The sequence below is a fragment of the Sciurus vulgaris genome (genome assembly GCF_902686455.1).
Source record: "Sciurus vulgaris genome assembly, chromosome: 3".
NCBI lineage: Eukaryota > Metazoa > Chordata > Mammalia > Rodentia > Sciuridae > Sciurus > Sciurus vulgaris.
In genome coordinates, this window is record NC_136463.1 from 69,101,454 (window position 1) to 69,117,116 (window position 15,663).

The 15,663-nt window shown below is 42.2% G+C and overlaps 1 protein-coding gene across 1 annotated transcript in view; it reads right to left on the reverse strand.

Moving 5' to 3' along the window:
• Positions 1-15,663, reverse strand: part of MYO1D (myosin ID) — a 323,486-nt gene that overhangs the window by 125,757 nt on the left and 182,066 nt on the right. The window contains exons 17-19 of the mRNA XM_079130441.1: positions 9,611-9,834; positions 3,378-3,522; positions 2,742-2,846 (exon numbers count right to left, since the gene is read on the reverse strand). Of these exons, the coding sequence (XP_078986567.1) occupies positions 2,742-2,846; positions 3,378-3,522; positions 9,611-9,834 (474 nt within the window). The remainder of the gene's footprint in view (positions 1-2,741; positions 2,847-3,377; positions 3,523-9,610; positions 9,835-15,663) is intronic.

Here is a 15,663-nt window from a genome sequence, read left to right on the forward strand (position 1 = left end):
TCTTCCTGCTAAGGATTGCTTTAGCTATTCTGGGTTTCTTATTCTTCCAGATGAATTTCATAATTGCTTGCTCTATTTCTGTAAGGTACATCATTGGGATTTTAATTGGAATTGCATTGAATTTGTATAGCACTTTAGGTAGTATGGCCATTTTGACAATATTAATTCTTCCTATCCAAGAACATGGAAGATCTTTCCATCTTCCATCTTTTTAATGACTTTGCCTGTTAACTCTATAATCTTGATCAATTTGAAGGACTGATTTTTTTCTTTCATTGTGGGTTGTAGTGCTTGTGGTTTTGTATAACTGGTAAATTTTGACTAGATGTCACGCATTCAGAATTTTACCTTCTGGGTACTAGATGGTTTTGTATTTCTATGAACATTTCTGAGCTTTGCTTTGGGATGCTGTTAGGTTATTTAGAAATAGTGTGAGTCTTTCCAGTTGTGTTTTGATGATTTGTTCAGTAGGACAGGTGCAGTGTTTACCCAAGGGTTAATTATTCCCTTGTTCTACCTGATGTCTGTGCATCTGAAGTTTTCCAGTCTGGCTGTGGGAAGAGGCACTATGTGCCAACTCTGTGAGTATCACTGTGACATTTTCATGGTTCTTTCCCCAACCTTAGGTAGTTTCCTTATATACTTGTCTGGTCAGACTCAGCTGGACAGTTAAAGTGGACCCTTTAAAGATCTCTGGAATTTTCTCTCCCCGCAGCTCTCTTATCCAGTTTGCTGCTTTGCAAATCTAGCTGCCCTTGTCTCTCCCAGCTCTCAGCTCTGTGTTTTCAGTTAGGACTGCCCTGGGCTCTATCCTGGCTCCCCTGCTCAGGCCAGACTGGAGACCCGTCAAGCAATACACTGGCTAACTATAGCTTACCTCACTTTTTCTTCTATTTCAGAGGTCACTATCTTTCCTTGCTTGATGTCCACCATCTTGGAAACCATTGTTTCACAACTTTTGGTTCCCTTTCCCTTCCACATATATCTATTTCCCATTCATTAAATAGCTACATTATATTCTATTGTGTACATCCATAATTTATTAATTCAGTCATTTGTTGTAGCACCTTTATATCTCTCCAGTTTTTTTGCTGTTACAATGTAAAAACTCAAATATATATCTCTTTGGATATCCATGCAAATATATCTATAGAGAAAGATCCTGATTTATGGAGCTTCTGGAGTAAGAAGTATGGACATTATACATTTCAATAGGTACTGAAAAACTGTCCACTCAGAAGAATGTGTCTAATATTCCTAACAGTGTTTCCCTAAAGCCTGAAAACTGTAATAGATTAAGTTTGCCCAGCTTATAATCTAAAAACTGTATTTCATTATTCTGATCTGAATAATAATATAATTATGCATTTTTTTGGAAGATTTGAATCAAAGCATCTGTATAAAGTCACCTAAATTTGTTGGATCTTTGTTATGAGCTATTTCTTTCATAATTAAAATTCCTCCTTTGGGTAGTGCCATATTTATGTTGACATCTCTTTCGGTGTCAATCTAGGCAACACTTTTCTCTTTCTCTCTTATTGTGGTACTGGGAACTGAACCCAGAGGTACTCTACCATTGGGCTACATCCCCCAACCCTTTTTTCTTTTTATTTTGAGACAAGTTCTTAGTAAGTTACTGAGGCTGGCCTCGAACTTGCAATCCTCCTGCCATGGCCTTCTGAGTCACTGGGATTACAGGTATGTACCACTGTGCCTGGCTAGGCAACACTATTTCTTAAATTCATTCATCAATATTTTAAAAGTTATTTGGGAACTGGGGCTGGGGCTCAATGGTGGGGCACTTGCCTCACACTCATGAAGCACTGGGTTTGATCCTCAGTACCACATAAAAATATAAATGAAATAAAGGTATTGTGTCCATCTACAACTAAAAATATAAAAAAAAAAATAAAGTGAATACATGGAGATTTCTCCACCAAGTTCATATTAAAAAAAAAAGTTATTTTTTTTAACAAAAGGTTTTTTTTACAAAAGGTTCTTTTAAAATTATTTTAATGTCTTCTCTATTTTTTTTAAACCTTGTTTGCTCTAATTAGTTATACATGACAGTAGAATGCACTCATGCATTTTGATAAATCATACATAACGGAGCACAACCTCCCACCCGATTGCACACACAGGAGGATCACATCAGTCCTGCAGTCACACACGTACATGAGGTAACAGTGTCTGTTTCACTCCACCATCCCTACAAATACTTTAACTATGTCCCTTGCCTTCCACTTCTCAACTTCCACTTCCCAGCTGCTGTCACCTGCAGGCTGATGACAACCCACGTGTTCTGCGTCAGATGAGCAAACACACACATAGCCTATAAATGTTTACCACCACCCTCCGAACCTTGGTATGAACTCCCCCTCTTTTCCAAATTATGTTCGTCCTTCCCCAACCCTATCTTTGTTCTTACTTGTAATGACACATGTATAGAAAGTGCTGAATGACCGGTAAATACAGGTCTGGAGGGGCTATGAAAGGTATGTGCCATGAAATGTACATCTTTGGCCTGGAGCCGCTTCCCCAGCCTGTTCCAAGAGGAAATGGCTGTCAAGGGTCTTTACTTCCCTCTGTGACATTCCAACATGCCTCAGCACAGATGGGCATGGCTCCCTGATGTTGCAGCTCGGCACATGTGTGTCGTGTCTCATTGCAGGTCTACTTAAGTGATTTCACCTGAATCTTGACTTTTCTTCCCGTGACAGTCTGTTTCAAGCTTGCCTTACCTTACGGACGTGACAGGAAAAGAGGACGTTCATGTATTTGTCCTTCCGTTTCAGTTCATTAGCAACAGGGACGAATGTGCCTGAGGTTTGAGGTGTATCGGGCTTCTGAAAGAAACCGGAAAACAAGGAAATGAGAATGCTTAGCATGAGAAGCCAAGGCCATCTTTTAGCATGGGCTTTATAACTATTCTTATATGTAGTTTCACAGGTGTTCTTTTTATCTCCTCAACCCAAATGGTAGGCTAGTAAAGGGTTGTTACAACATCAAAGATCCCCCAAAATGTTTAAATTAGGAATTTGGGGAGAGGATGAAATGTAGCTTTGGAAATAATTAACATAAAGGTGGTAATTAAAAATAGTTGCTGAATAATTCAAGGGAGGTTTTCAATTTTCAAAAGCCAGGTTATAGGGAGTACCTAATACATAGGAACAAAACAGAGAGCCCTTTTAAAAGTGGGGGCGACATCAAATACTGTACAGTAAGACATAATAAAATCTTTTAATTTAGTACTTCTCGCAGAAATTATTAAGTTTCTGAAAGTGTTTTATTATTTTTTATATAAATTCTTGGAGAAAAATTCTTCTTTCTTTGTAAAGAGCGCAGGAGTTGAATGTACATTGTTCTCCTGGACTTACCGAAGCAAGATAGTTGCCCTCCCAGGCCCTCTGGAGCCCAAGGTCAGCCCTTTGACCCTTCAACATTTCCATGGCTGCGACCTTTGCCCTGACCTGGGGCAGATCGGAAGCAGGTATGCTCTTGATGAGCTGGGCTGCTCTCCATCTACAAGGAAATAAACCAAACACAGAGAATTCAGAAACTCAATCACATTCATTCTCAAAAATAACTTGAGCTGCCATTAAGTAAATGAAACCAAAGCACTTGCATAGTAGGCTAAAAAAGAGCAAAAAGCTCCTGAAATGTACACCAAAATTTATAAAATACCCAGTTTTATGCAGGCAGAGACTTTCTAAAGCTTCCTTTGTTGTTTGTGTGCTTTGAAAGCAACCAGAACTGAGTGATATGTGAGCTCCAGTAATACAAGCTGAGCATCCCTAATCCAAAAACCAGACATCTGAAATGCTTTGAAACCCCAAACTTCTTGAATATAGCTCAATCAGTAAAGTCTATGCAAATATTCCCAAGTCTTTAAATCCCCCAAGTTGAAACACTCCTGGTCCCAGGCATTTCAGATAAGAGATACTCAGGTTGGGTTCACAGTGCACAAAACGTGTGGATTCACCATTCACTCATTCAGGTGTGTCCAAGGTACCCACTGAATTGCAGGCGCTGTTCTAGGCAGCCACAGCAACAAGCCAAACTGACAGTGGTCCTTTCTAACTCTAGAGAGGAGTGACAGGCTTCAGACACTGGGCAAGCAGACATGCAGCATGAGTGATGGGCAGGTAGAGCCATGAAGGAAGCGCTGCCAGTGATGGTCTCTACGGCAGGATGTGTTGGGGGCACCTCTGATGAAGGCAGACCAGAGACCACGGAAGTGAGGGAGCCAGCCACGCACACAGCTGAGCAGGTGCATTCCAGGAAGGGAAACTGGCAGGTGCCACAGCTGGGAGATGGGCCTGCTGGGCAGGTCAGAGGTGCAGCCAGGAGTCCTGTGAAGCTGGAGCAGCCTGAGGTGGGGGAGTATCACACGGGGAGGGCAGAGGGAGAGCAGGGCCAGAATCCACAGAACCAGGAGACCACTATCAGGATTTTGACCTTTAATCTGAATGAAAAGTCACTGGGAAGTTCTGAACAAAGAAGGGATGTGACCTGACTGGCGCTTTAATAGGATCATTGTGACTGTTACAGGTTGGAGACAGGATGACCTGTTGGGAGGCTATTTCCATGATGCACAAGCTGGAGGAAGGGGACCTGGGTCAGGGAGGAGATAGTGAAGGTGAAAATGAGTTCTTGACACATTCTGAAGGAGGAGCCAATAGGATCTGCTGATGGACTAGATGTGGGGGGAAAGAAGGAGTTTAATGATGACTCTAAGATTTTTTTTTTTTTTTCCCTTGGCAGCAGGGATTGAACTCAGGGGCACTTAACCACTGAGCCACATCCCCAGCCCTATTTTTTTTTTTTAATTTATTTATTATTTTTTTTAGTTGTCAACGCATCTTTTATTTTTTTATTTATATGTGGTGCTGAGGATCGAACCCAGGGCCTCCCACACACCGGGCTAGTGCTCTGCCACTGAGCCACAACTTCAGCCCCCCAGCCCTATTTTGTGTTTTCTTTAGAGACAGGGTCTCACTGAGTTGCTTAGCACCTCGCTGTTGCTGAGGTTGGCTGTGAACTCACAACCCTCCTGCCTCAGCCTCCCAAGCTGCTGGGATTACAGGTTTGTGCCATCATGTCCGGCTGACTCTAAGATTTTTCTGGCACAAGCAACTGAAAGTATAAACCAAACATAATCCTGCCTGAGCAAAACAGGTCTGAGGTGTTTTATGCTCTTAGCAGCTCTCAGTCTATTTATGTCTTCTTTTCTGCCACAGGAGGTTGAAGCAGGGTGGGTGGAAACAGGCTGAACTTCCTTTAATGAGATGAACAGTCAAGCCAGTGGTTCTCAAATGATGCTCCCGTGGAATACTAGAACAAGATTCAACTAAAACTGAAAATTCTCACTGAAATCACAGACTAAATCTAAAAATAAGGGAAAAATTAAAATACCACCAAGAAATGGGAATGATGTCAGTATAATGGAAGGTGTGAAGGCTTTCTGGAAGACATGAAGCAGGCGGGATAGGGCTGAAGAGGTGGCTAGTGAGGGAGGAGAGGAACCCTGAGGCTGGATGGGTTTCTCAATGAGACCCAGGGAATTCTTAAGCCCAAGCAGCAGGGGTTGGTATCAGCGATAGGAGGGGATGGACTGTTAAGGTGGGAGGTTTGCCAGTTCCTTGCACATGGACTGGCTGATCATGGAGAGGCAGGACACCTTCCCTGGCAGCTAGGGTCAGCAATGGCACAATCATGGGAGAGCAAAAGCTCAAAACCACAGCAAGAGTCTCCTCCTTACTTCCTACGGCTACTGGCATTCATGATACAGACTGTCTCAAGGTCACGGCCCAAAAAGCTAAAACAGTGATAGGCTTGGAGCAGTGATGGTCAAGGTCAAGGACACTGGTGACATGCAGGCTCTATAACACTAAGCGGCTTTCTAAGCAGCTACCCTAAATGAACCCTTGAGATCCAAATTTCATTATTGGCTTTGCTCTGATTGCTGCTCTGATTCCAGCCTGTGCCTGGTCAGGCTGTCCTTTACTGTCCTCAGTGGCCCAGGACAAGACCCTCACCTGACTGACTACGGAGGCACAAAGGCACACTGGGGCACAAGGGACCTGACCTCACCACTGCAGAGGCCACATGCTTTCTTATCCTGGTCATGCAAACCACCACCTATATCTGTGTGCAGTAGACAACAACAGCTCATAGAACCAGCAGCCTAATGACACGAAGAGGGGACAAAGCTGAACACGAAGCAGAATGGATTAAAAAGAATTAATGTGAGGAAGAGCAGTGATCTTAAACACAATTAGATATGCATTGTGATTCCAGAAAAACAGAAACAAGTCTCCAACAATAACAGTGGACTCCTTTGATGCACTTTCTTTAGTATTCCACAGATGAAAAAATTCAAGATCAGGGTTGGTAAACTATAGCCTGTACCAAATGTGACCCATGGTATGATTTTGTACAACTTACCAGCTAGGAAGAGTCTTTTCATCATTATGTATTTAACCAAACCAAAACAAAGCAAAGAAGAATGTGTTAGAGACTATATGCAGCCTGTAAAGTCTGACACACTTACTGCTGACTCTTTATAGAACAGGTTTGCTGACTTCTGAGTGGGTGACACAAAGGGAAAGCTCACTGAGAGTGTGCAAGGGCACACGCAGCGTGCACACAGACAACAAACAGAGCAGACACATTATTTTCATGTGCTCATCGACTGTAAGTCCTGGGGGGCTGAGATGTCTTCCCCATCTTTCTTGTTTGTCACTATATCCCTGGAACCCAGGTCAGTATCCGAAACTTAGCAGGTGTTAGGTAAATATTTGCTGAATGTGTAAAGTGTATTTTACACAGATTAATCAATCTGGGCCACAAATTAAACCTCAAAATCTAAAAAGAAGTCTTATATAGGCCACACTGTAATCTAACAGAAATCAATCACAAGCTCCTGCAGTCATTAAAAATATCATGTAGATCTTCATTGTCATGGAATGGTCTCTGTGACTTATTTTTAACTAAGGTCACAGAACCAAATATATAATCCTGCTTATGTAAAAAAGAGAGGAGGGGATAAGAAGCCCAAATGGTATGTGACTGTGTATGCGCGGCATACTCACAGAATGGGCGAACATTTCCATAGTGCTTATTATGTGTCAGGCACCATCTGAAATGCTTTGTAAATATTTACTCAAAATCCTTTCAGCAAGCCTATGAGGCAGGTGCCGTTATTATGATCCTTTCACAGAGGAGGAAACTGAGGCACTGAGAGATTAACTAATTTGCCCAAAGTTACACAGCTATCATTGCAGAGTCAGAGTAGCCAGGCCCCTGGGGGATGGACGTGGATATATGTATATATGTACATATATATTTTTGCATTGTATTGGGGATTGAGTCAATCCTCAGGGCTTTGCAACTGAGTCACATTCTCCAGTCCTTTTTATTTTTTTGAGACAGGGTCTCACTAAGTTGCTTAGGGCCTTGCTAAGTTCCTAAGGCTGGCCTTGAACTTGAGATCCTTTCCTCAGCCTCCTGAGTCACTGAAATTACAGGTCTGTGCCATGGTGCCCACCTGGGAGTCTGTGTTTTTTTTTTTTTTTTTTTTTTTTTTTTTTAATTTTGTCAATGGATATTTATTTATTTATTCATTTGTGGTGCTGAGAATCAAACCCAGTGCCTCACATATACCAGGAAAGCACTCTACCACTGAGCTATGACTCCAGCTTGGGGTCTGTGTTTTTAACCACTCTATCATGCTGCCTCTGAGCATGTAATGTGTATGTGTTCATAAACCTGTGGACAAAAGTTTAGAAGGACAGTAATTGTTGATGAGTGGTTATTTCAGGGGAAGGAATAGAATAGCAAGACAAGGGAGATGTGGAGGATTTTAAACTTATATCCTATATATTTCATTTAAACAACGAGAATGCCTTTAAGTATAGCTTAATTACTTTTAAATCATGTAAAAGTACAGATTGTAGATGACACCATTCATGAGAATATTTTATCTGAGTATTAAAAAGCCTGCCAAGATTGAAAACTAACATAGTACTGTGTCTTTAGACTTGAAGAATGAGACACTTCTGTTTTCAATAATTCTATATTGTTTGAGCTTTTTCTTTTCAACACTGGGGATTTAAACCTAGCAGTGTTCTATCACTGACCTACATCCCAGTTCCCCCCATACTTTTTAAAGTTTTGAGACAGGGTCTCGCTAAGTTGCCCAGGCTGACTTTGAATACAATTGTCCTGCCTCAGCTGCCCAAGTAGATGGGATTACAGGTGTGTGCCACTGAATAATAATAAAATAGCTTAAATAAGTTACTGGCACACTTATAGATCTATAGAAAACTTAAAAACTGCACATGGCTGATCTCTTTTTATGAATATTTGCTTCCTATTTTGTAAAAATGCAAATGAGATACATATTAAAGAGGTTTTCTTTCATTTTATTTGTTAATCCCTTCTATAGTTATACAGAGCAAAATCTAAAGAAGATAAAAATCTGATTTAGCACAGAATTTTAAGCTAGTTCTTTTACATTCAGGATATCAATTAGCATTCTTTTATTTAATGATTTCAAATGACATTTGAGAACTGCTAGCTAAGTTTATAAGACAAAGCTAGATACAGTTAGTGCTTTGTATGTGTGGCTTCCATATCCAGGGATTCAATTAATTTTGGGTTAAAAATTGTGTGACTTTATTGAACACATACAGACGTTTTTCTTGTCATTACTGCCTAAACAATACAGCATAACAATGATTTACATAGCATTTACATTGTATGAGGAGTCATGACTAACAGAGATAATTTAAAGCATGCGGGAGAATGTGCATTGGGTGCATGCAGAGGCCAACACCATTTTACATAAGGGAAGTGAGCATCTGCAGATTTTGGTGTCCACAGGGGGCCCTGCAACCAATCCCTTGAAGTCACTGAGGGACAACTGTATATCTGGTGCACACAGGCAACAAATAAGCTCCAAAAGCGATGAGGAAGGACTTATGTAAGGACAGACTCAGATTCAGGGCAGGTTATAAAAAAAAAATGAAGATTAGTTGGAAAGGCACCAAAGTTTACATGGTGTTTATTTAAAAAAATAGCTTGGTCTAAAACAGTAGTTTTTCCCCATGGCTGTACTTAAAAATCACCAGGGAAACCCTAAAAGGCCCTCTGCCTGGGTCCCACCCCCAGCTCCATCAAACAGAACTCTCTGGAAGTTGGTGTTTCATAAACTCCCTATGAGTCTCAGGCACAGCTGGATTGGGAACCGCTGCTCTAAAAGGATTAATGGACTTCCTAGTATGAGTTATGTGGGTGATTTTAAGAAATAGTTATTTTTTGCTAATAACAAAGTAGAGACAGCATGTTAGTAGCTTTTCTAAATGTGGCTTAGATCCAGGGGTTGTGGCATGCTGCTGTTAACTGCTACAGGAAAAATAAATTGGCAGTGTCATTATTTGAAGAGGCAAGAAGATACCCTCTGAAAGCAAAATTTATAAAACTGAAGTCACAGGGATAGGTAAATGTCACAATGGTACAGAGCCGAGTCAGTTTCAGGGTCCAGGATTTGTGACTGTGTTAAGCGTGCCGCCATAAATAGATGTGACACATATCGACAAGCTCTTACCTATTAAAGATGGCCTGTAGGGCTTCCTCAAATCGGCGCAGAACCTTAGGAGGGGTCGGCCACTTCACATGCTTCCCGTAGTCTCTCATGGTCTTGACGCCCTGGAAGCGCCTGGCCACCTCGTGGATGTAGGACTTCACTTTGTAACGACGGTAGTACCTGATTATCGTCAGAGCCGCCTTGGTCCTCCTGTACCGCATGCGGGCCAAGGTGCCCCGCCACACCTTCATGACAGAGAAAGAAAAAGGAGAATGTTGCTGTCTCACTGGGTAGTAGGTGACTTTGACATTACAGAAGTTATGCTGTTTCACAAACTCAGAGGAGGAACTCGCAGGCCAGTAAACAGGGGCCAGAGCCTAAGCATGTCAACTCCATGTGCCACCAATAGAGGGCGCAAGGAACTGCACTGGTCATTTTATAGGTATTCTGCATGGAAGCGTGTGATGATTTTCAAAGTGGAATTTTGTTTTAACTTTATTGTCATAAAAAGAAGAAAGCCAAAATAAAAATATCTGTGGATAAATATTTTAGTAATGTTGAAGGGAAGCAAGATGAGTCAGAATCGAACGCCAGGCTCATCTATAGTTCTCTGGTGAAGCCTAACCTTACGTAGATCATACACACTGGCCATTAGCATAATGTCACTTTGGATTTATAAACTGATTCTGACACAGCCTGTGCACCCTCCTCCTCAGGTGTGAGGTAAACTCCCAATAATTTAGGTGTATTCCTGCAAAGAGGGTAAAACAGACCTCTAACTTCATATGAATCTTGTTGTTTTGGGTACCGGGAATTGAAGCCAGGGGTGCTTTACTACTTAGTCATATCCCAGTCCTATTTATTTTTATTTTTGAGACAGGGTCTTACAAAGTTGCTTAGGGCCTTGATAAGCTGCTAAGGCTGGCTTTGAACTTGTGATTCTCCTGCCTCAACCTCCCAAGTTGCCAGGATTATAGGTGTGCACCACCACACCTGGCCATATGAATCTTCATGAAAAGTTTTTCAGTGTCAGAAGCAGACAATATATACATGTCTCAATGCCAACTTCATCCAAGCATGAAGTCAGAGATACTTGTATTTCTTTCAGAATCCTGTGTCCAGGTACTCATTTTCTCAACCTCAAGAGCAAAAACAAATTTGAAGTGAACTTCATCACTGGCCCCTCCCTATAAATCTTCTCTACAACCAACTTGACTTTCTTCCACATTATTTCCAGTCTGAATTTCTTTCTGTTCCTTCCTGCTACTGGTCTGCACTGTGTACACACCCATTGTGCTCCAGTCGCTACTTACTGTGGCACCTTAGATAACCATTCCAGTTCTTAGGTTTGTGGCATTATTTCCCTCCCTCATCCCTACCTGAAGGGGTCAGGATTTTCGGCCTCTAATTCAAGCCCACAGTGGGGTCCTTCAGACTTCCTCTGGTTTCTGTATTTCTTCTTAAATCCCTACCTGTGCTTACAAACACGTGCTGCCTCTTTCATCCAGTTGTTTTGGGAGTGTCTTCATGCAGACCCTCCACGTGCCCCACCTGCCTGCAGATGGACTCCCTTTGCAGCCTGCAGCATAGTCAAGATAAATTTCTTTGCACGTGGCACAGGAGCATCCCAACGGGTCAAAAAAAACCACAATAAATAAGGGAAGCAAAGGCATGTGAGCCATTTGTGATGGCAATCCAGAGTTCATATATAAACAGTTATTTAGAGACAATGAAACAGTAAAAACTATCTCGTTGTCTCACGTGGCACCGCACAGCAGCCCTTTTTTAGTCAAAGTGGCTCTTCCCTGTAGCCGAATGCACTGTGCAGATGGCTGAGCGCCTCCACCCGAGCGCTCAAATAAAGGCCCTGCTTTAGCATTCTGAGAAACCAAAAGAATACAATTAGCGGGTGGAAGTATGTGATTCAATTTCTTAGATGAAACAACATTTTTTAAAGTTCATGCTGTTTCTCTTCTTTTTCTTTTTTTTAAAGGGGAAGGAAATTAAGACTCCCGGGAGCCACACTTACATAGAAAATCAATCTTTTGATTTTCAAAAGATTTTTAGAGAGCTTTTTTATTAAAATATTTTATTAGATTCTTTAATAATTCTTAAAACATTTTAAGAGTAAGTGCTTTTTAAGGACAATTTTTAAAGTTTTATCTGTGGTGGTGGTGTTGTTTTCGCTTTTGTGCAGTTGGAAAGAATAAATAGTACAAAATGCTTGAAATAAAAGGCAGTGGCACTTTCCCTCGCCCACCTGACCCCCCCTCCCCCCCTCACAGTCTCATTCTACCCGGACCAATTCAGCTGCTGCTACTGGTATTCACCTTCTCATTTATAAATAAAACACAGAGTGTTATTTCTTTGTTGATCCTTTTAGAAACTGTCCAAATGACATAGGTTGGAGATTTATCTCTTTCGCCATCACTTTTACTTCTTTTGTCATCCCAATGGTATTTACACAAAAATTTAAGTCAGTCTTGTTCACATTATATGTATCAATGATTTTATATACTGAATAAGTAAGTCATATGTGGATATATTATATTGCATGATATATCACATTGGTTCATTGCTATGTTAAGGAATATGACCGTGATTCCTTTACAAGTGAATCTGGTTTTACTTGTAGTCAAGAAAGTATAGGCAACTTTTTAAAGATTTGCTCTATTTTCTAGTATGCCTACTGCTAGTTTTTGCCAAATGCTCTTCTAGACCCATCAAGTGATCGGCACTACTTTTTCAACTGCCAGGTACCTTAACTGAGTCTTTCTCTTCGATATTTCCTATCTCTTCATACACTTCAGGGCCTCGGCACAGCTTCTCTCCTGGGACTTTTTAAACTACTCCTCACATTGGCTTCCTGATTCCTGAACTTATATCTTTCTTTTTCTTGTTCTTCTTCCCTCTGTAGCTTCCAAGAAAAGATGCATGGCCATTTAATTTCTATTCTCTTCAATTTCCTTGGGAGTACAGAGCAGGCTTGGGCATGGTGGCACATGCCTATAATCCCAGTGACTTGGGAGGCTGGGGCAGGAGGATCTAGAGTTCAACGCCAGCCTCAGCAAGAGCGAGGCACTAAGCGACTCAGTGAGACCCTGTCTCTAAATAAAATACAAAATGGTGCTGGGGATGTGGCTCAGTGGTTGAATACCTCGAGTTCAACCCCTGATACCCTGCCCACCCCCCAAAAAGAGTACAGAGCAGTTGCCTAAAATGAGTTTCCTGGGAAGAGTAGTTGAGAATGGGCTCTGGACATAGCTGCCTCTGTCCAGATGCTAGCCCTGATTGTAACTGCTGGGTAGACTTGGGCAAGCTTCTTAACCCTTTTTGCCTTAGATTTTTTTTTACCTGGAATATGGGCACAGTAATGGTGCTTGCCTTACAGTGTTGTGAGGATTAATGGAGTCAACACACACAAAACACTAAAGTAGTGCCTGGTGGGCAGTCTGTGTTCAGAAAGCGCAGGCTACTACCACTTCTAGAAAGCCCATTCTTTGTCTTCAGTAGGCTGTGCTACTTTCTTTTTGTACTTGGATTTTTTTTTTTTTTTCTTTTCTTCAGTCACATATCAGCATGACCTGGAAACTCTTTCCTGCATGTAAGCCATTCTTTCTCAGCCTACCATCTGCCTCCACATAGTGCTTGACTGGGTCTTATTTTATTCTTGCACCTATACAATGGCTGCATGTCCATGGTCTGTAAGCCTTATCTAGCCTTTCAGCTGCCCGAGAGCAGTGGGGAGGGAGCTGGGGCTTTGGGTCATTGCCATGGAATCCTTTCTTTCATTTTAAGGAAATAAATGCTTCCCTGAGTCTGAGGCTGTTGTGGGTTTTGGCTTGGCATTCTTTTTCCATGCCTAGAGGAGCTTTTCTTGGTTAAACTGTAATAATTATTGCTAGTGTATGCTCCCCGACTCATGGATATTTCAGATGCGGGAAAGATGGTACACCTTGCTGGCTCTTCTTGCTTGGGCACAAAGTCTTTTGCCTCTAAATGCCAACCACCTTCAAAGCAGCGAGACTTTCCAGAGTTCCCTGCTTGTGCTTCTCCATGTTCCATTTTTCTCTTTGAAGAACATATTGATTTTTCAGTATCTTTTTTTCAACTTGGTCCAATTTTTCTTTCTCTGGATGACACTTCTTAAATCTATGGTATAAAGCTGTATCTTTTTTTGGTTTCAGGGTTGGTGGCATGTTCTTTGTTGTTTTTACATTTGATATTTATTAACTCACACAGTTTTGAGGAAGATAAATTCTGGGAGCCTCCAGTTATATCACCAACTTTATCAGAAATCTCTTAGGCTTTATTTTTTAACATCAGAAAAAGAGTACCATTGAAAAACTACAGAAGAAAAGGAGTCTGTGGAAAAAGTGGTTCAGGTATTTTTCTGTATAATCTAAATGTGTTTTGGTTTAATCAGATTATACCACCATAAAAGTTTGTGTGTCCACAGAGGGGAAGGCTCTACTGGTTTTCTCGACAGGGGTCTGTAGACTGGAATTTAAGGTGTAAGACATGATTTTTCCATTTTTCTCTCTTAGTTTCAAGCAGTTTAAATTGTTGGGTGTTTCAAGAGCGAGCCAGAGCTTACCTCTGTGGAGGACTTGGTCTGATGACAGAGGTTCAGAAAGCAGAAAATTAAAGCTTATATTCCATAAACAAATGCTTAATCCTTATTTGTACATGCCTGAGAGGTTCAACAAACAAGGAGCTGAGAGGGGCTCTTGTAAGACCTGTGTGAACTCTCCAGGCGGAACCAGGCTTCAGGAGGCAACTCGGGGAGTGGGAGCCAGAGGACGTGTCCTGGTGACATGAAGCAAAGCACAGAAGACAGCAGAGTGACAAAGGAGGAGCCAGCAGACATTTCTTTCTTTCTTTCTTCCTTTTTTTTTTTTAAATAATTTTTTAGTTGTACATGGACATAATACCTTTATTTTTTTCATTTTTATGTGATGCTGAGGATCGAACCCAGTGCCTCAGGCATGCCAGGCAAGCACTTCTACCACTGAACCAGGACCCCAGCCCTGGCAGACATTTCTTGAGAGAGGACCAGAGGCCAATGGCTCAGAGGACACGACCGAGGTAAAAGCACAGTGTGGCGCATCACTGCTGTCCAAATCTCAACACAGCAGCCCGAGCTCTCTTTTAAGACCAAAGTCAGGTCACGCCACTTCTCTGCTCAACACTGCAGTGGCTCTCCATTTCCCTCAAAGCAAAACCCACAGTGCTTCCGAGGGCTTTCAGGGCCCCACTCCTGCCACAGTGGCTTCCTGGATGCACCCTGCCCAGGCCAGGCACACTCTGTCCCAGGGCCTTTGTGCTAGCTGTGCCCTCTGCCTGGAAGGATCTTCCTCCAGAAGTCACACAGCTCACTTCCTCACAATGTCTGCAACACATCTGCTCCACTGTCACCTCCTCAACCAGACCAGCCTCAGCGTCCTATTGAAAAGTTGGACGTGTCTGCACCCTCCCCTCCTGGTGCTCTCAATTCTCCTTCACAAGCTCTATTTCTTCTCTTTCCTCCAGCACTTAACACGTTTCCAACATAGCAAGTCGCTGACATGCTCTGGTATTGTACAGGCTCTCCTGCTGCTGGCAGAGCTGGGCCCCCAGCTCTATGGGGCCGGGGAACGTCATCTCTTCTGCTCCCTGGTGTGTCTCCACTGCCTAGAGCAACGCCAAGGGTAAGGCAGTTACTCAGTTGCATCTGTTGAATAAATCAATGTCCTCCACTTCACCTTCCAAGCCTGATAGTGAATCTTTCATCTCAGCTCTCATGCTTTTCAGCTTCAGGAGCTCATCCTTGTTCTGGGAATGTCCCTTTCAGAAGCACGTTGCTCTTGTTTTACAAATGTGACTGTGCATGACACTTCGGTGTTACATTCCACACTGCTCCCTGTATTGCACCTGTTACCTCAGGATTCCCTCTTCTCCGTTTGTCTTGGTCTCAGCTAAGGGCCTTCCTCAGATGTCTGGGGATCCTTGATCATCCACTCACACTGAAGAGAGAAAAACCACTTGGAAACTCTGTGCATGTGCTTTATGAATGGTGGACTTCCTTATTAGGC